This window comes from Bidens hawaiensis, unplaced genomic scaffold (genome assembly GCF_021521415.1).
Source record: "Bidens hawaiensis isolate Kalapana, Puna unplaced genomic scaffold, B.hawaiensis_p1.1 tig00014466_1, whole genome shotgun sequence".
NCBI lineage: Eukaryota > Viridiplantae > Streptophyta > Magnoliopsida > Asterales > Asteraceae > Bidens > Bidens hawaiensis.
The window spans coordinates 532,334-553,303 of record NW_027492259.1 but is presented as its reverse complement, the minus strand read 5'-3'; the positions used below and the strand labels follow the sequence as shown (position 1 = coordinate 553,303).

At 38.2% G+C, this 20,970-nt stretch overlaps 2 protein-coding genes and 1 pseudogene across 3 annotated transcripts; 2 read left to right on the top strand and 1 right to left on the bottom strand.

Annotated features, from left to right (window-relative positions):
- Positions 1–8,012: 8,012 nt before the first annotated feature.
- LOC143546823 (uncharacterized) lies at positions 8,013–10,605 on the top strand. The gene is made up of 6 exons (XM_077038399.1): positions 8,013–8,219; positions 8,349–8,444; positions 9,312–9,352; positions 9,549–9,666; positions 9,896–9,976; positions 10,503–10,605. Exons 1-6 carry the CDS (start codon positions 8,013–8,015, stop codon positions 10,557–10,559), a joined length of 600 nt encoding a protein of 199 aa, XP_076894514.1. The 3' UTR covers positions 10,560–10,605.
- Positions 10,606–13,281: 2,676 nt separating this feature from the next.
- LOC143546805 (F-box protein At1g10780-like) lies at positions 13,282–16,193 on the top strand (annotated as a pseudogene). Its single transcript, XR_013137655.1, has 4 exons — positions 13,282–13,331; positions 13,881–14,622; positions 15,554–15,834; positions 15,921–16,193. The product of XR_013137655.1 is annotated as an F-box protein At1g10780-like (transcript).
- Positions 16,194–16,746: 553 nt separating this feature from the next.
- Positions 16,747–19,979, bottom strand: LOC143546804 (guanosine nucleotide diphosphate dissociation inhibitor At5g09550-like). Its single transcript, XM_077038388.1, has 13 exons — positions 19,893–19,979; positions 19,327–19,389; positions 19,165–19,248; positions 18,980–19,087; positions 18,726–18,898; positions 18,131–18,242; positions 17,958–18,038; positions 17,776–17,838; positions 17,577–17,678; positions 17,369–17,493; positions 17,098–17,308; positions 16,914–16,988; positions 16,747–16,836 (listed from the first exon to the last, which is right to left on the bottom strand). Exons 1-13 carry the CDS (start codon positions 19,977–19,979, stop codon positions 16,780–16,782), a joined length of 1,341 nt encoding a protein of 446 aa, XP_076894503.1. The 3' UTR covers positions 16,747–16,779.
- Positions 19,980–20,970: the final 991 nt, after the last annotated feature.

The window sequence follows — 20,970 nt, the reverse complement described above, 5'->3', positions numbered from 1 at the left end:
CAACATGCCATACTCATACCCATCCGTAAACCCTTCAGCTCGGCCCACCAAACGCGCGGCGGCATTGCAGTCCATCACAAGGGCTTGAAACTCGGCGGAATATTTCATCGCCAAAGCGCAGCGAGCCATGCCCTGTGACACCAGCCATTGGCGATCCTGCGCGAGGCCAGCAACAGACGTCTCGAGGGCAGGAACCTGAGAGTTTAATAACTCAACAGTTTCCTTAGCCTTTTTTAGTTCCTCCTTATCAGACGCTGCTGCCGCCAAAATTTTTTCTTTCTCCGCCTGCGCAGCACCAAGTGCTTCCTGGCTAGACGCCGCCGTGGCCAAGGCCTCATCTCTATCGGCCTGCGCGGCCGCCAAATCCCTTTTCAGGCGCGCAACCTCGCTCTCCAGTGATGATTTCTCAGTGATACTCTGGATGATAGCTTGGTCACGCGCCTCGGCCTGCTGTTCCAAGACACGCACTCTGCGCGCGTACTTGGCAACTTCGGCCTCCGCCAACTGCTGCTTCTCCCGCGCAGCTTGGAGCTCATGCCCGCGCTTGATGTATGCGGTGTTGGCACTTGCTCTGTTTTCACTGAGCTCCGCCTGGAGTTTCTCAGCTCGCGCGCGAGCATCAGACAGGTTCCAGGCGGCCACCTTAGCCTCTCGCTGGGCTTCCACAAGAGCGTCGCGTACTTTAACATAATCACGACGAAGCTCTTGGGAAGCAGCGAAGAAAGCCGACCCAGCGAAAACATGGTCGTTCAGCAAGTCCGCGCGGGTGCGCTCCTCCTGATACCTCCTTTCAGTAGGAGGCACGGCATGAGCCCAGAAGTCCTCGCATACGCCCATGGATTGAAAGGAACTCTCTTCATTAATCTTCCATCTCGGTCGGTAAACGTGGACACCTTCCTGCAAAACACAAGAAAAGTTCTAAGTCATAAAACATACTTATATGGAGATACGCGCAGCGGACCAACAAATCAATACATACCTGCGGGGATGAAGCAGGAAAGTCAGCGCCAGCCCCACCAGAGGTCTGCGCTGCGAACACTTGCGGCATCGCAGGGCTGGCGCGGTCTCCCAAGGAGTCTTCAACTTGAACCCCCTCGTCCTCCTCGTCTTCTTCAACAGGCCTCTTCTCCTGCGACCTGGAAGGCTCCAAACCAGCCTCGCGGGGAGGGCTGCGTGCAGGAGGAGGCGAGGGAGGTCTCGACGCCGCCAGTTCGGCGCACAATACGGTTTCCTGCTCCTTGGTAATCCCAATAAGGGGAGACTCAGCACTAGCAGGAGCAGGACCAGAACCAGCGGCGCCGGAAGTGCCGCCAGGAGTATCACCAGCAACTGTTGCGCCAGCTACAACTCCTATGAACAAATAAACAAGGAAAAATTGTTTATGAATGACTCCAAAGGGAAAAATTCAGAAGACATATGTGCAAAACTTACCTTGGCGCAATTCTGTTCGCGCATCGAACATCGCCATAAAATCCATTCTACCCTTTTCAGAGGGTAGAACAGGGGACTTCGATGGAGTCCCCGGCGCAGCCGTGGCACCTTGTGGCGCCTGCGGCTGATCTGTTACCGTCGCTGCCTCTGCAAACATTTAAAGGAGCAAAGGTTTAATGACAATTCAGCCAGATGAAGATAAATAAAGTATACCTGTTGCAGGCGCGGCACTGCTTCTCTCTTCAGCCGCGCGAAAGGAGGAGGCGACGCCACCATACCTCAAGTGGACAGGAGGTCTGCCCACTCTCACAGGCAGAGAAGCTAAAGAAACCTTTGTGGTAAACACCTGGGTTTCCTTAGGTCCCTTCGTTTGAGCATGGGGATGAGCGACAGGGGTGTCCTCTTTCTTCTGTTTCTTACTGGCCCCTGCGCCAGATTTCCCCTTAGCTTTGCGCTTTAGTAGAGGCGCCTCCTCTTCCTCCTCCTCCTCTTCCGCGAGCTCTAGCTCGTAGTTTTCAAGCGCATCTACAAAAACAAGCGACAGAACTGTTAATAAACTTGGGTATTCTAAAGGAATGAGCAGGAGTGCGAAGGCTTACCAGGCGCGTCACCGTCAAAGTCAAAATCCAGATCCACTGGGATGAACATGTCATCAAAGCGATCCGGGAAACCAACCTCCCCAACGCCAAGTTCGACGGAGCCGCCCTCCACATGTTCATCATAAGCGGCAAGGATGTAATCCTTGGTGACTGCGCAAAGACAAGTTAAATGATATCAGCAAAAGAACGATGTTCGCGCAAAAAAAAAAAAAAAAAAAAAAAAAAAAAAAAAAAAAAAAAAAAAAAAAACTTACACAACCCGTCGACTTGGATAACGGGCTCAAGCGCGCTGTCGGCCCAGAGCCTGCGCATGCCGACCCCAACCAGCGCCTCCTCGCAAATTTTCTTCGCGGGGGATAGTTCGGCGGTCAGTTTCTTAACCCATGCGCCAGTTGGGTTCTTGAGGACATCCTCATCCGCAGGCGCAGAAGTGATAGAGCGCATGGTCATACGGATGGGGATCACACCGGCCTTAATGTAAAAAAACCTCTCAGACCAGTCATGAAGGCTCTTGAATGAAACAGTGGAGCACTTCACCTTCTGACTGCGAGGAATAAAAGAGATCCAATTGTCTTGGATCTTGGCCTTATAAAAATATTGAAAGCGCCGAGGAGTGGGTTCCTCGCGCTGGGATTTGCACATGAACTCAAAGTGAGTCACGCGCACGAGTCCAAACGGATGGACTTGGGATATGTGAATCCCATAGAACTTCAACAGTGCACCCACAAACCTTGTCATCGGGAGACGAAGGTTGCAGTGGGTGAAAAAGTGGCTATATAGGGATATATAGCCGGCAGGCGGGTCCGCCGCCGTTTGCCCGGACCTAGGCAACATGCAGCCAAACAGGGTGGGAAAGCCCTGAGAGGTGATCAGGTTGTCGAGATCTGCCTGCTTCAATTTGCAGGGGATTTCATTCCACCTTTTGGTGGCCTTGGTCCTCCCTACTTCCTCCGATGTGGTCTCAACAACCTTCTTCCCCTTCCCCTTTTGCTTCAATGTCGACATCACCACAGATTTCACACGGCGTCTTCGAGAGGCAACGGAGGTGATTGAAGGGCTAGACGAGTATGAACTATCAGACATACAACTGTAATAGCCGATAATCGAGGATTCGAATCGATGTAAACACTCAAATCAGAATGTGAAAGCAGAAATTTGAATTTTAGCAACAATGAAGATGAAGATAAAAATTTCCTAAGGGCCTGCTTTTATAGGCCCAGGAGAGAGAAATGTGGCAGCTGATCGGATTTCACGCGCCCCCACTCGCAGGGGCAAGCCAACGAAGGCGCGACACGTGTCCCTAACAGCTGTGTGAGGGGACAAAAAGATGTAACCGACCTGCCACGGAACAGAGACGCGCCCCCACTCCCAGGTACTAACCAATGCGAGTGCGACACGTGTTCAAGACAGCTGTGTGAGGGGACGTGAAAGGCAACTGTAGCACCTCGAGCACACGAAACGTCTGACACGTTTACGGCGCACGTCATCACCAACCAACCACGTGTTTGGACCTTTCGTTTTCAACCAAATGGATAGAACTTCGCGCGACGATGGAAACAACCAAGAAAACGACAAAACCCCCTATAAAAGGACAATTCAGTGAGTCTAATATCTATCTTACCACGCTCGCGCAAGATAAGACACACATTAGACTGGGGGGGCTTGAAGAGGTATGTACCCGCCTCAACACCAAGCAAGGCGGGTCAACCCACAAGATAAAGACATTATGAAGGCACAAAGCCAAAACCCAGGCGCATCGCGCATACAAAACATGCTCAGGCATCATATGCTCGCGCATCACATATGCGCGCGGCGCATATCGCATGCTCTTGCACATCACATATGCTCGCGCGTCACATATGCGCGTGGCGCACCAGCGCGCGGCGCATATCACACGCTCGTGCATATCACACCTGCGCATGAAATATCTGCGCGTGAGAATAAAAAGAAGACTTCGCGCATTCTCAGGATGGGCGCATATCACACGTACACATAATCAACCTCGTCCTTATCCAAATCAGGATCAGGGCAACCTTGATTGTGCACGTCAGACACTCTTCTAGAAGGCATCTTTTTAAGGAGTAAGAATATGCTGATGTTGACAGCTGCCAAATGAAAGGTCGACAACTCAGCATGACACATGTGCTACCACATGATTACAACCAACGAGAAAGCGCCAGGTGTCCCAGAGGACACGTGGCGCAGTGCGATTGGAGGAGGCCAACGAGGCTGAGCCCAGCCAGTGGAAACCCTAGCACTATAAATACAGCATCAACTCCACTTTGATGAGACATTCATTCACACTCAATCATTGACAGTTACAAGCAGTGATATCACATTCAATCATATTGAATTATATTCACTCACAGTCAGTTACAGAAAACACACAGTCACACAATCAAGAGTATTCAGCGATTCAGCAATACTCTTGAGATTTCACTGACTCACACTTTATTATCTTCTCCACAAAGATACTGATTCTCACGCCGGAGGGTTACCCCAAAGAGGACCCCTCTGTCCCTTTCTGAGGGGTAAGTAACGGCGCTGTTCATTTTGTAGGTGGAAGAACACGGATTCAAAGGAACCATCGGTGAAACAGTTTAATCATACCCGAGGAAAGTAGATCTGCTACCAGTGAGTAGATCCACGTTTCTTCACTCACCCTGCTCATCAGTAACTCTCGACCCAAGCTGTCTCCGACGACTAAATACATTCTGGATATCACCACCGACCAACCCCCTCTTACAATACTAAAACACAAACCAGTCACCTCCGCATCACTTCTGGACTGGCGTAGACGAGGCCACACATCACCCAAAAGTTGCGACAGTTTCCTTCTAACCGTGACTCGCTTTTGCATCACGTAGGCTAGACCTTTGACTCCTATAGTACTCTTTCTTTGTTGTTAAATATAAGTTCCTGCCTCGTGTATATCATTGAATAACTTTATAATACAACTTAAGCGAGTCTCGGACAAACGATAATGTAAACGGTCAAATGGAGAAGATGGTTGCTTATTTATTATTGCTAAAAAGCCAATAATAGTTTCAAGAGAACCATCTAATATTGTTTTTGCTTCTTGTTTTCACCTTATATATGTTTAAAAATGTTATTTTTATAAACTTAGTTTTATAATATAACTGGTAATTGAAATTGAAATGCAACAACATTACTAATCATTTTACATTACCTCCAAGAAGACCATGACATTCGGTTAGATACTAAATGGTATGTTAGGGTCATAAATAATAAAGTCACAGTTTCTTAAATATAAATATATCTGAAATTTAGTTATGATATTTGATATTTGCCTAAATGGTTTTATGCAATAATGTTTCATAATTTTCTAGCTAAATAAATAAAGCAGACGAACAATAAAGTTGCCATACAACAATAGAAGGGATTTTCAAGGGTTCTAAACTCTCGGTTGCCAGAAAGCTAACCAAACAAATAAATCAAAGATACCAATACAATCTAATATGTGTATTTTTAATTACAAATATACATTGTAGGATTTCGTGATTATCTAAACTTAGTCTGCCATCCTTGGCGTTGAGATCATCATAAGGTACGGATAGTCTATACCCTTTCATTTGATATGCGCCGTTTGGCCTTCGGGCATCTGATTCCGGTTTTAAATTTACACATCAAGTTCCGATTTGAAAATATGTTTTTTTAAATGTTTGCATCTGTCATTCTGAAAATGATTTATGAAATATGCTATTTACATGTTTACGAGTTTACATGCATGTTTGTGCGTTACATGTTAATGAGTTTACGACTTTACCTGTCGGCATGGTTTACGGGAGTACATGCTTACGAGTTTACAACTTTACGAATTACATGTTTACGAACTTGCATGGTTATGAGTTTACAAGTTTTGGATTATTTACATTATGCTACAAGTTTGAAAGTTTAAAATGCTTACATGTTATATGCTTTGAATAATTACAAGTTTGCAATGATGGTTATATCTGTATATGTATTATGTTACCCAAGTCGAAATCCTTCTCTGTGGGGACCACAGACCCATCATTGTGGCATAAAATAATGTGGCACCTTCCGTGATGGTGGGTTGAGTTCACGGCGTCTCTGTTTCCGTTTAGTCTTCGGACTGTCTGTTCTGATCTGTTCAGAGGCGTATGGATCGATTCTAGGAAAAAGTAACGATGGCTGAAATCTGGTGAATGATCGGTGTGATTTGCCCACACTCCATTCGCAATCTGGATGTATGGATTAGCTACCCTACATCACCCCTGTAAATAAAACGAACCATCTGGACTTTGGGTAAATATGTATGTTATTTCTGATGATATCTGTTTACTAAATATGTTATGATTTCTGAAAACTTTTAAGCGTTTTCTTTAAGTATGTTTTGAAAAACTTAGCCTTTTTACTCAAACAAAATAGCCTTTTTATTACCCTCTATCCGCTCACTGGGCAAGTTTGCTCAGACGTACTTTTTGTGTTTTCCTTCTTATACGTCAGGTTATCAAGACATACGGGGACGGGTTATGGAAGAGTGCTCGAGAGTATGAAAAGATTCGTGCAAGTTAATGAAAAGAATTAGATCGCGCTTTCGAATAAATTGTTAGGCCGTGTAATGTATTTTAATTAAACATTTATGGAATTATGTTTTTCATCTGATCTGTAATAGTGACACGTCAGCCTTAGTCAGGTTGGGGTGTTACAGATTGTGCATCTCTCACTTTGTTGATCATTTAGCCACATGCACATCCTATTAGTAAATTATATATGATCATGCTGTGCAATAGATTTCAACCAATTGAAATAATAAGATCTAAGTAATACAAAAAAAGTCGTTTGGGTTTAGTTTTGTGAGCCCTCTAGAGCGGGGTTGTGTTAGCTCGAGGATGGTGGTCGATGTTTGAGATGATCCTTGGTTTGATTTCGTAATATATTATTTGGTGTCTGTCTAAGGCATTTCATTTATAGAATGGCCTAAAGATTTTTTATACAGATATTCGGTTACAGTACCATGATTCAAGTTACATATCTTTCGGGAGGGGGAAGCGTTTTCGGGTTTGCTTTCTTGGAGCGTGTTACTTCCATTATGTGGTTGTTGGTTAAGGTTACTCCATATATGCCATTTATTAGATGTTCAAGGTTGTTTGTGGGTTGGTATCCACTCTATGATGTTTTTTCTTTATATGGTTGTTGTTAAAGGATACTCCGTAAATGACATTTATTATATGTTCAAGGCTGCTTGTGGGTCGATATCCACTACGTGTGATGTTTTTCTTTATAGGGTTGTTGTTTAAGGATACTCCGTACATGGCATTTATTATATGTTCGAGGCTGTTCGCAGGTCAGTAACCACTGATGGGCATTTGTTATATTTTTTAGGCTATTCGCGGGCCAGTATGCACTTGGTGATGCTTTTCATTATGTGATTGTTGTTTAAGGATACTCCATACATGCCATTTATTCTATCGCGGCTATTCGTGAGACGATATCCCCTCTGTGATGATTTTCATTACGCGGCCATTGTTTAACGATGTTCCATGCATCGCATTTATTATATGTTCGGGACTTTCTCTCTATAATGCCTTTATATTATGTGGTGCTGTTTGAGGATGCTTTTCAACCCTAACCACGTGTATTTATTCATGTCATGTTGGAACCCACTTAAATTGTGTCGTATTCAGTCCGTCTTTCAAATCGAACCATTATATTCAGAATATGAGTAATATTTAGAGACTTAATTACTCCCACTAAAATTGAACTTTTTTAATAGGTTTCCTTTTAATTGTTTCGTTCCTTTATTTCTTACTCACCGTCAACAAACTTAAGTTTATATATTTAGCTTTAGATCAGAAAACCGTCAAAACGAAAATATGAAGGGTAAAAGAATAAGGGTCAAATTTGTAAACATACCAAAAACAAACGTTAAACGGTTGCTCACAATAACCACTCCTAATTCAATCACCGGCGGTTTTCAAGTTCCGGTAGCCGGAAAACATGGCAAGAGACATCGAACAAGCAGACACCTCACAGTCACAACCGCTAATCGCCAGCTCATCAAACTCCAACCCGACACTTCGGGCTAAACCCGACCCGATACTCGCTACCTGTCGATGCTTCAGCTTCGTAACCGCCGTCGCTTCGATTCTTTGCATTATCGCTAATGTCTTCTCAGCCGTCCGATCCTTCTCTAACGGATTAGATGTATGTACGCACCGCCGTTGATCTATTTCTATTTATTTTTTATTTTTATTTTTTTTTACAATATATATGCAGATAGATAGATATAGTGATTCATTTTTCTAGTATGACCGGTGGTGTAATGTTGTGTAGATATTCGACTGTATATTCCGGTGTTACGCGGTGGCGATTGCGGTTTTGGTGGTGGTTGCTGAGACAGAGTGGTCCTTCATCATCAAGTTCTGGAAGGTTCTGTTATCTGTTATTGCTTTATTATATTATGTATCAAATATATATGTTTTCTGTTTTACGTTATCTGATCGGTGTTCGAGCTGTTTAATAGTAGGATTTTAACTAAAGCTATTGACTAGAGTTGTTGTTGGTGAGCTTAATTGAATAGTAAACCCTAATTAGCATGTAATAGAGTTTGATTAGGTGTCTAAGGGTTTTCATGAAATATGCAGGCAGACTATTCGTAATCGACCAAGAATCAGTTACGGCTGTAAACGAACCGAGCGTTTGGCGAGAAGTTTGTTTATGTTTGTTCATTCAATTGTGTACGTGAACATTCGGTAGTATGTTCGTGAACATTCAATAATGTGTTTGTTTATGCCCGTCTATGTCCGTTAATGTTTGTTTGTTTATATATGTTCATTTCTAATCTTATCAAACAAATTTATGGAAAGTTATTTAACTATAAAAAATGATATACATGAGTTTATGTGATTAATTTATATGTAAATTAACATATGAATATAAATGTTAAAAAAACAACACAAACTTCGCAGCTGGACTGAACCATCGACGCTAACCATTCTCAGTTACCTAAGTCAAACAAAACATTGTATGTGTTCATTTGTGTTCACGAACATGTTCATTTTCTTAATGAACGAGCATGAACACAAAAATTTGTTCGATTAGGTATTCATGAACCGTTCGCTTGTCCGATAAAACTTAATGGACGAACATGAACAAGGCCTTGCTCGGTTCTGTTCGTTTACAGCCTGTGAATAGTTAAGCTCTAATTAAGTCGGTTTATTTTGATTAACAGAATTGTTGTTTGATCATTACCATTATTAGTTTTATCTGATTCATTGATTTAAGCTATTGTTTCAGGTACTGGAATATTGGGCTGGCAGAGGCATGCTGCAAATTTTGTAAGTCCGGTTCATGTACTTAACCTTTTGATGCATTCTACATATAGTGCTTAAATTAATTTGTCTTTAAATCCTATAAGTTTATCAGTAGGAAGTTAGGCATAGTATTATACTATTATAGTTATTATTTTCAAGCTCTTGGAACTTTCTATGTACGCTTATGTATGTGATGTTATGCGATCTGTTTTTGTTTCAGTGTTGCAGTTATGACAAGAGCTTATCCTAATATATATCAAGAGCGCCATGAGATTCTTCTTCTCCAAGATATAGCCAGTTACACACTCCTTGCTTGCGGCTTCATTTATGTTCTTTCAGTAAGTCAAGTAAACACCATCAAATAGATTTCGAAGCATGAATTATGATTGTGCCATTCAAATATCATCTTAGAATTCATCTGGCAATAATTAACTTCTGTTATAACCGATAACCAAACACAATAGTAATTGCAGGAAACAAACATAATTGGACATCTCTGTTTCTTATTATTCCACGCCTTAACTTCAAAAAATCTCATATATTCTTTCTAAATTTGGGAAATTTCAGGGAGTCCTCTGCCTCGGTTTCCTTAAGCGGGCCCGCCAAAACAAAGAAATTTCTACTCAGCAAGCCATTAAAGATCTGCAGGTAAGCAGTTTATGTTAATTACCTAACCAAATAACCAGTTAATTTATGTTGAGCATTATGTGCATCTATTCACTATTCATTACTATAATCTTGAACTGGCTATTATGACCAATTTATATGTAAACGGGTCGATTTCGGTTGTGTTTTGTCTTTAATGGGCCAATAGGTTAAGCTCAAGTATTTAACTAAAAAGCATACGGGGGTTGAAAGGCATTCAAAGATTATTCGTTACTCTAATATTGAATTGGCCAAATAAGTCGATTTGGGTTGTGTTTTGTCTTCAATTGGCCAAATAGGTTAAACTAAAGGATTTAACTAAAAAGGATACAGGTCAAACGGGTTGAATGGCGTCCAAAGATTATTCATTGTATAATATCTTTTTAATCTCTTTACTGAAAAAGTTGATCTCTTTTACCTGTCTAACGCATACCACCTATGCTATTATATTAGCAAATTATTGACATTAATAATTGAAAATTGATGTTTCCATGATATGAAACAATTTTTTCTGATCTGAACATTATAGGATCTTGAGCGACGTCGAGCAGAACTTGAAGCACTGCTGGTAGTGGATACCCCATGATGCAGATGTCAATTCACAAACGACTAGTATGATACAGCTATGGTGAGTGGCACTTTATTGGTTTTGGTTGTATAAAAACTGGATTTGAATATGTTGGTTTCTATTTCTGATGATCAGGATGTAATTAGCATTTATTATGCTAGAATGTTTTTTGTATTAATTCATTTACCTTTTAATATTTTGTGAAAAAATGCCATTGGCCTTAGAATCTTCAAATTTCACCATTGGTATTGCAAGACACATGTTGATTTTATTTTTTACTGTATATGTTCATGAATCTTTAATGAGTTTGGTAGTGGATTTCCTAGAATTTGGCATGTTAATCTTCGTTGTAGACATTTTAGCCGTTTGCGGTTGATTTTCAAAGTTGTTGTAAATGCAGGATCACAAATCAAAATCGAAAAAGATTAGAGAACAAAAATCAAGTTTAACCTTTTTATTATATCATCTTATGGAATTATGATGTCTTAATAAATAGTGTAGAGACATTATAGGTGTACAAATATGGTATTTTCAGTAACCGGAGCCGGATAGGAATCGTTCCAGACACGATCAGGTTTTTTACCAGGTTTTGACCGGGTCGGGTCATGGTAGAGGTGGAATCGGTTCCAGGTATGATTTTTTTGAGGAATCGAGACCTGGTTCGTACCTGTGGGTCTGGTAGGAACAATTCTGGTTCCGGGTACACGTGTATGTAAAAACTTTAAAATAACACTATTAAACACTAACCTAATGCGCATCTCGCTACAAAATGTGTATATACATTTTGCCCAAATATGGTTTGGTATCCTAGAGGTCTTTTTTTAAAGGAATAATTTTTTTTAACTGAACAAAAGGATTCAATTACGATAGAGAGTTGGGTAAACGAGCTACAAATTGCGCCGCCACCCCTTTTTGAAATGGCAAAACTGATCCTACTGAAGACAAAGTTATACTTCTTTGGCGTTGATAAGTTACTATGCACGACCCGCTGAACTCTTTTCAGAAACATATTGGCTTCGGGGGCAAGGGACCCAAGTGTATCAAAAGCAAAAGGAATGGAGACATGTTGATTCTCGGCACATGCTTTCTCATGCTTAACAATTTTTCCTGATTCCGTCTTCAACATGGGCTGCCTAACAATAAACCCGGTATCCCTAAGCATGATAAGGAGGGATACTCCAGTAAGGTCTATACAAGTGTGCTTCCCCCTGCCCATCCAAACACAAAAACATCTGCTAGCCAAATAGTAGACCTCCCTTCAAGTGGATCTGTCAGGAAATTCACAGGAGCGTCTTTTTTTGCCGAGATCCCCGCTCGTTTTAACACATCACAAAGGACATCTCCGACCAAACCATGTCTATATTTAAATCCTGGAAGCTCCTTGCAATGAATGGCAAGTTCATCAAAATTATTCAAATAAACTTTACGGCAAACCGGGCATGGCTCATCAACTAGAACAGTGGGATCATTAAACGGTATTTAAGAATGGCCCGGTACTCCACTGCTGACATGTGCTGCCCTAACCCTTTGATAGGGATGACGGTCAAGAAATCTTGAGCACTGGGGCCTGAAGGCATTCTAACACAGTTCTCTAGTGAGTGGATAAGCTAAACTTCTCTCCCAAACTTTAGACAATTTTACTGTAAAGGGTACTCACCAAAGTATATTGGGCTTGGGGGGGGGGGGGGGGTCCTTAGCGAACCCGTCAAGATTAAGATCAGAAAGGGAACTATGTAAACAATACAACGCACACCCATAATTCGAATCCAACCCATTAACACCAGAATCCCACAAAATTTGGTCCTGTGACTAAAAGTGTAAAATTAAACTTGTTTTTTTTATATTATAAAAGTTGCAAATGACAATCTAGTTGTTGATTTCACTAAATAAACCGGGTAAAATTTGTAATTAATAAAAGTTAAATTTGTATGAAAAGGAGTGTGATTGCAAACATACACATTCACTTTATTTCAAATTTAAACAAAAAAATTAATATATATATATAAAATAATAGTTTTCACGTAAAATATATACTTTTAAATACACAGTATCTCAATATTACGCTTTTTATACAATTTTTAAAAAGGTGCACGTTTAATAAAATACCATAAAAAACAAACAACATATAAAAAAGAAAATAAAAACGAGTGCCTAGGTTTGAGTACGAGTCATTTCAATGAAGATAAAATATGGTTACCAATCTAATCATGTTTGTTTGTTTGTTTTTTTTTTTATAAAACTAATATCATAATAAAACCCAACATACTCACTCGATGTCGTTACCCTCGGTTGGCCCTGATCATAAATGAGTTAGCGGTTGCAATGAATCGTAATAAAAGTGCTATCCCAATTTTTATGTTTTATTTTAATTTTTAAACGAGCCAACATGTTAAAAACACCTCTAAAATAGAAAAACTTTAATTCCATTTCATTAAATTTGTTAAATGTTGACTATAATCAGAAATTTGTTTACATATCTTCTTTACAAGAAAGGTTAAATAATAAATGTCATTAATAAATTTGTTAAATGTTGACTATAATCAGACATTAATTAAATAATAAATGTCTTAAAATAATAATTATAATAATAATCATATTATTTTAAGAGAAAATCAACAAAATTTAAAAATGATACGTTGCAACTTGTAATATACAAAGGCGGGCAAAATTCAAAATTTTAGTAAAAAAACCCAATCATACGCTCCTATTAATATCTTGTTTCCATCTTCCATCTTCTGATTCTCAAACTTCAGATTCAATTTGCCTCATCGTATTCATCGTACAATCAAGGTAACATTGTTTAATTCATATTATTTAATCTTTTGCAATACCATTGGATCCATCTTGTTCAATTCTTTTGCGATGGTCAAATTACAACAATTTGGTATCGATTATGTGTTAATTAGGTTAAATTTGTAATCTTTTATTTACTTGATCTGTTATTTAAAGCAATTTGAGTTATAAAGATCTTGAATTTGTATGAATTTGAACTGACCCGCCAAGTGTTCGATTAAATGCCGCTGAGAGTCGATGACTATGCTGTTGTTTATTACATTTTGTCAACTTTGTTAGTATGTTTATAGACATTTTGAGTTCTAGGGTTGATGTTAGTAATAGATTTCTAAGCAATGTGAGTGCTAAATTTATTGAATTTGAATTGACCCGCCACGTGTTCGATAAAATTCCTTCAAGAATGGGTATTATGCTGTTATCCAGTACATTTTGTCAATCTTTCTTGATCTTGGTAATAAATGTTTATTTATCTAAGCAATTTGAGTTAAATTTCTTGATTTGTTTGAATTTGAACTGACCCGCCACATGTTCGATGAAATGCCCCAGAGAATGGACGCCTTACCGGATGCTGTTGTCCAGTACATTTTGTCAACCATCAACAATGCCAAGGATGTTGCATCGTGTAACTGTGTCTCCAAGAAGTGGAAAGACTCGATGCCCTACATCAAAAGCCTTTACTTTCCTCGCAGCATCTTTGACCACCTCAAAAATGGTCAAACTTCTGACTGTATTGTGACTCAGATAGTTGCATCTGTTTTCCGGCTGGAAGATCTTGTGGTTTACTGCCCGTTCACCAGCACCGGGCTTGCTTCATGACTGTCATTCGTGGGCCCCTCATTGAGAAACCTTGAGCTCCGTATGGACAACATTGCTGACCAGAATTCAGTAACTGAAAATCCAAAACTTGATTGCTTACTACCTGCAAGAAATTTGGAGTCTTTAAAACTTTGGGGTGTGTTAATGGTCAATGCACCCAAATGGGATAAGTTTCAAAAACTGCAAAATCTTGAAATTGTTGGGGCGAAAATGGAGGACGTGGCATTGACTGAGGCACTTAAGTCAGCTCCTAGTTTGACCCGTCTTGTGCTTCTTGGTTGTGAGGGTTTAAGAACGGTTTGGATTGAGCTTCTGCATCTTGAGCGTTGCAAATTTGATTTCTATGGTTCGGGTAGCTGCTCGCTCACGCTCACGGCTCCAAAGATTGAATATCTTGAGGTTCAAGGTTGTAGCTTGATTCGGGTTCGTGAGACTAGTTGTTTAAAGAATCTTTCCCTTGCGAATAATGCTGGTAAACTTTCAGTTTTTAAGATCATTCTTAAAGATTCTATATTTTTCATGTAATTTTATTTTGTGGGCCATTGGTAGTTGTGTGCATGGGTCAGTTTTGAGTTCAAACAGAACTGAAAAACAAAAATTCTGTTATTGGGCTTTTGAAAACTGTTTGGTTTTAGGTTTTTTTGGTTTTCACAATGTGTTTGGTTCTATTTTGGTTTTTTTGGTTTTTTTGGTTTTGCCATTTTGGTTTGACTTTTTTAGGTCGAATAAAATGACCCATAGTATAAAATTTGGGCCTGAAATTTTGGTCCTAATTTTTTTTTTTGGTGATTAGCGAGTAACTGAATTTACACATCTGGGCCTAATTTTTTGAGTTACACCATCTGTTTACTTGTTCTAATTTCTTAACGTTGAAAACTAAAAATTATAATCCATAATTTCTTAACGTTGAAAACAAAAGCCAGCCTTTTCTGTTTTTATGGGTTTGGTTATAAAAGTTTGTTTGGTTTTTGGTTTTCACAATGGATTCTGTTCAGTTTTGGTTTTGCCATTTGGGCTGAAAGAAATGACCCAAAATGATAAACTTGGGCATGAATTTTGGCCCTAGATTTTATGTTAGTTAATAATAATTGATTATTACACATTTGTGTCTAAAGTTTTTGAGTTACACTACCTATTATATTTTTATAAATTACTTAAAAAAGGTAAATCAAAGATTATAATCCATAAATTCAAACAAAAATCAGTTTTTGTCTGTTTCTGCGGGTTTGGTACATGCAAACCGAAGGAGGACAGGAAATTCGGTTTCTGAAAAACCATGAAACCACGCCATCGGTTTTGGGTTGGGTCTGGTTATTTCGGTTCTGAGTTGATGGCTGGGTCCTGTTTTCATGCATAGGATGTTGAGAATTTTGAGATGTGATTGTGGGTCTTGTTACTTGCAGGAAGAGTTTACATGGTTGACTTTGGTAAGCTCACTGCACTTGATTCATTATCGATCAGAGGTGTTCAATGGTGTTGGGATGCAATAAGCAAAATGCTTCAACTTGCAAGTGAAGTAAACCATCTTTACATGAAAATTGAATTCACTGGAGACTTTGAAGCTCTTCTCCCCTTTCCCGAGATTGACTTTGTTGACTTTTTCAAAAGCCATCCCAAGCTCAAAACATTTGACATACATGGTGCAATGTTTGCTGCTCTATGCCAGAAAAACAGTCTAAAGAATGTGAGTTTTAAAAACAACACAATTACAATTACTTACTAAAACAAGAAACTTGGTTAAAAAAACTATTTTTTTTATTAATTTGACAGGTGGATTCAAGTTTCAAGATTCCTTGTCTTGAAGAGGTGGCGGTCACTGTGCGATCACCGTTGAATGCTGAACAGAAAATGAACACGCTTGAGTCTTTGGTGAAGTTTGGGAAGAAGTTAAAGAAGTTGAAGATCAAGATTCTTGGGATGAAAAGTGGACATAGTAGTGCTGATGATTTTTTTGAGGAGATATGCATGCTTAAGTACATGAATCAGAGGTTAATTTCAATAGAATAGAACTGTGTTTTTTACTCGATTTGTAAATTGTGATTAAATCGATGTTTGGAGTAATACTTTGTTTAGTTTTGTTTTTTTTATGTTGACATTTTCTATATTGTGGTTTCAAGTTTCGTGCACGGATCAATTTGGTTATGTGATTGAGGCAGGTTGAGGTTTGTTTTCAAAAAAATGTATCGTTGGATGCTAACTGCTAAGATGTTGTCATGATCAGGCCTCTGGCCTGTTGAGATGTTTTGTCCATCAATCATGGCGAAAGTTAAGTCTGTTTTAACGTGGGCCCTTTTGGCCCATTTGTCTTAGTCTAGTCGTCAATTTTTGGATCGACTCTGTATCACACTGTACTCTGGAGAAGAATAAGATGATGCAATGCAATAAAGGAACAAAAAATATTGGTTACAATGATCAAGAAATTATTACTTCTTTTCCCTAGAAAACATTTGGAAGAAAAGCTAATAAAACAAACAAAACCATTATTAGTTCTTTCTGATATTAGAATGAGAGAATAACATAATTTGTAAATCATCAAGTCCTATTTTTAAACAAAAAAGATATATTTCAACCGCATTGTTGCTCTGAATTAAAGCTCTCCATAAGCGAAAGAAGTTTAGATGCAAATAACTTATTCTTCGCTACCACCAGCGCTCGCTGCACTCAGGTCAACCGAAAGGTCAAGTTCCTTAAAGAACACAAAGAAAATCATGAGTTAGAATCAACATTATTAAGCAAATATATTGCAAGTATGTAAAAACAAACCTTTCCGGTTATTTTGGTGTACATTGCAAGAACATCTATCATTGTTGTCTCAAAGTGTGTTGTTGCATCATAACTCTGCAACAAATATTATCATATAGAATGAAGTAATCACTAGTTAGTTAGTTTGTATGTACATGCAAATATCAACCACAAGTAGCGCGTATATGACTATATGTCTACTTACACTAGATACAAAGCAGTTATCAGCATGACCATCTTCTGTTGGCTCAAATCTGTCCAAAGTTTCATAAAAGACCTCATCCACAGGCCCAAGAAGGTCAACTCCCGGCTTTAATTCACTCTCGGGATCATCAGTCTCGGCTTCCGTAGTTACAAGTGAAATAAACTTGCCTTGTGGGGCCACATTGTGCGAATAAGAGCAACAAAACAAATACCTGAAAAGTCAACTTGGTCAAATGTTACCAAAAAGTTATAGTTCATAACTTCTGACATACATGTCTGATTTACGGTTAAGTTGCTTCTGTGGAATAATAACTTGGGCCGAGTGACACTCGTTTGTATCTGGAATCGGGTGACTCATTATACATATGGCCCGAGCAAGTTTCCCGACTTTTTTCACCTGTTTCATAAACCGGCTCCAAAATCAAAACAGTTAAAACAGAAACAAGAATAAGTGAACTTAAGCATAATAAACTTAGGTACCTTATCGGGCACGTATGACGGGTCACATACAACTTTTTTGCATTTAGCAGTTTCTCCATCAGAAGTCACACCAACCACCTTCCCACCATCATCAAATTCCACCTGCAGTTCCAAGAATTATATAATAAGTTATAAATGTATCCACTTCACAAAATGAATATTAATACAAAAGTTTGTTTGTGTGATAATAAATTGTTACCTTACATTCTGGCTTGTTAAGCATGTAAGTCCCTCCATAAACTGCACTTAATCGCGCAAATGCCTATACGATCAACGTCAATAATTTAAATCTAAGTTTTTGAATTTGACCCGCTTGAGATAAACAACCACCGAAATTGACCCGTTAAAAGTAACTTGAAATATGCAGACTAACTAACTAACCTGTGGCAACTCTCCAAGCCCATACATTGGGTAAATGTAAGGAGACCCCGATTCAAAGCGTGCTAAAGACTCTGCGTATAGCTTTTAACGAAATAAACACAAAATGAAATAGATTATTAAATTTCATAATCAAGGAAAATGAAGTGTAACTATAAATATAAATAAATATTCACCCTGATTCTCTTCACAAAATCAATCGCGGGCTGTTCCAAATAACTGTCGCTAGTATAGAGCGCTAATGCATGACCAATAAATTCGATTGTATCATCTTCAAGACCATATTTACTGCACCAAAAAAGTGGGAGTTATATTAACAGTTGATGACTCAAAGTGGGATAAAAGTGGCATACTGAAAAGGTTCATGTACATTTTAATCTTAACATGAGAGCGTAGGAAATAATACCAATTTATAAAAAAATGAGAATGCAAGAAAAAAATACAAACTACAATACCAAACTACATAAATAAATGATTTATAATAACAAAGAAAAAAACCTAAAAATTACAACAAAAGAATCAAAATCAAGATTAAAATAATAACAACAAATACCAGCAAATACTTATAATAGCAAAAGAAAAAATCTAATAATAACAACAAAATATAAATCAGCAAATACTTATAACATCTCATAATCGAAAATTAGCAAATACGAACAAAAATAACAGCAAACACCTATAAAAATAAACCTAATAATAACAGCAAATTGGTTCTCACTGTTTTCATGTTAAAAATAAAATTTATTTGATCATGTTTCTTGAATTAATTACCTAATGAGCTCTTTTGCAGGAAATGTGTTCAAATCCAAACCTTCATGAGATTTAGGATCGTTTTCCTCAAAATCTTGAACATATATAAAGAATTTTCGTGCGCGCCTTTTTTCGAACAGACCCATGATCGAAGATTTCAGCGCTTCAACGTCGGTTGCAGGAACTTTATAGATCTGGATACCGATTTATATGTTATATCATATTCTGGTTTTCAAAGTGTACTGATAGAATGTTAATAACAAATAGGCATTTACCTTCCCTTTATTGTATACAAAGCTACCATCTACCGCCTTGAAATTTAGATACTTTGTAACGTTGGTGTGGATCAAAGCGCGAACCAAGATACCGTTTGCCATCATGAACTATAAAACACATTGACGTTCGATATTTACAATCAATCAAATAGAAAATCAAACATTAAGAAAGTAAGCATACTTACCTTTGGAATCATATCAACATTATACTCCTTGCTACTGCCCAAAGACTCTGGAGGGTTTTCGTCTCCTTTAAACCGCTTCCAAAGCTATATATAATCATGGAAACTAAGTAAATATCATTCATGTATGCAAGATATTAATCATATTTTACACACATATGGTACCTGATTTAGCATGAGGGAGCTTGATTCTCCTCCATAATAATCGTTTCTGTCCATATGCAACACCTGTTTAAATTGTCACGCGATTATATATAATATAAAACTGGATCTTGAATTGATAATTCAATTTTTTGTGTGTTTACCTGTTACTTTATTGTCATTGTTTGAAATTGATAATATGAAATATTTATAAGGAAAAAAAAAAGTATTCCACAATTTGATTATGAGTTTCATATGTGAAACTAAAGCATGCCAAATATACATAATTTTTTCAAACACAAGTTCCAGTAATATATTCTCGTGGTTCTCAACATATTATTGGTTATACAACCGTACCGCATTCAAAGCAACATATGCTGATACATTTATATGATTCTCACAGTCTCAACGTACTATTGTTTCTAAAGCGAAATAATCATAATATGTAAACACTATCAAGTTTCTCAGTTTCCAGTTTCCACAATCTTAACTATAATCATAAAACAAATCTCTATACACATTATAAAAATAAATTTAGGCTTCTTTTAAAACATATAGAGATGGATCCGATCGAGGGTGGTATTACATACTTTGAGGCCATCGACGGAGAGGAGACCGCTGAGGATGCATTCTTTGAGACCGGTGCCAAGAACTATGACGTCGTACTCTTCATCCATCGCGGATTAATTCTACGTACACAATTATCTCACTGATGCAACAAATAATAATAAGAAGAAGATGAAAAGATGGATATTTTACAAACATTAATAAATAAATAGGTTGATAATGTGTGTTCCTGAATAAATTATAGACCAAGAGTGAGGATTGAATGGAGAGTTTGAATCTGACTGCTGTTTTTCTGGACAGAACACAGGAACTGGTCTTTCGCGCGGAACTGGATTTAAATTTATTTTTATTTTAATTTTAACACAATTTATAATTCATGGTTATAACGTAACTTACATATTTCGTCTTATTTAACACCCTTAATTGTATACAAGCAATTACATATTTCTCTTTTTCATATCAAATTACTAAGTTACCCATATCTCTTATCATTAATAAATTAATTAAAAAAACAAAGTTATATTAGTAATTATAGAGTTAAACCCACACCATCAAATCATCTTCTCCAACATACTTCCGGCAAGCTCGATTTTTCCGGCAAGCTTCTGGCCATCTCATCACCGCCATAAATGACTACCACCACTTTTTACCTCTGAATCTCGTCGTCTCATGTACACTTTTTTATTATACTTGAGTTGTTTTTGTTGGTAAAAAAATTTTAAATTCAAAACATTTTTATATTGACTATTGATTAAAAAGTTCGATGCCAATTGGTTTATTAGTGTTTGATATGCTCGTCTTTACATCGACTCGGTTTGGATTGAACTTGGGGATATATGTAATTGATGTTTTAAGGAAGGGGATATATGTAAATACTTATATAATTAGGTCATTTTGGGTAAAACGGTTATTTAATTAGTTAATTTTAATGAAATAGAGAGATGTGTAATATGTGTGGTTTAGAGGGTGGAAACATGTAATTGATTTTTAAGAGATGGGTAAATGTGTAATAAGGTAACTTAGCAAGGGGAAATAAAATGTATGTTTGATTCTGTCTTGTGACTTCAATATACTTTTCCGAATGATGTAAACATATAGTCT

Bases quoted from the DNA above. Each gene is read 5' to 3' on its own strand.
- LOC143546823 (XM_077038399.1), top strand. From the start codon at position 8,013: ATGGCAAGAGACATCGAACAAGCAGACACCTCACAGTCACAACCGCTA. The intron at 9,353-9,548 runs GTAAGTCCGGTT...TTTTTGTTTCAG, and splicing joins AGAGGCATGCTGCAAATTTT to TGTTGCAGTTATGACAAGAG. The intron at 9,977-10,502 runs GTAAGCAGTTTA...TGAACATTATAG, and splicing joins AAGCCATTAAAGATCTGCAG to GATCTTGAGCGACGTCGAGC.
- LOC143546804 (XM_077038388.1), bottom strand. From the start codon at position 19,979: ATGGATGAAGAGTACGACGTCATAGTTCTTGGCACCGGTCTCAAAGAA. The intron at 19,390-19,892 runs GTATGTAATACC...CAATTTAAACAG, and splicing joins TCTCCGTCGATGGCCTCAAA to GTGTTGCATATGGACAGAAA. The intron at 16,989-17,097 runs GTAAGTAGACAT...TATTTGTTGCAG, and splicing joins ATAACTGCTTTGTATCTAGT to AGTTATGATGCAACAACACA.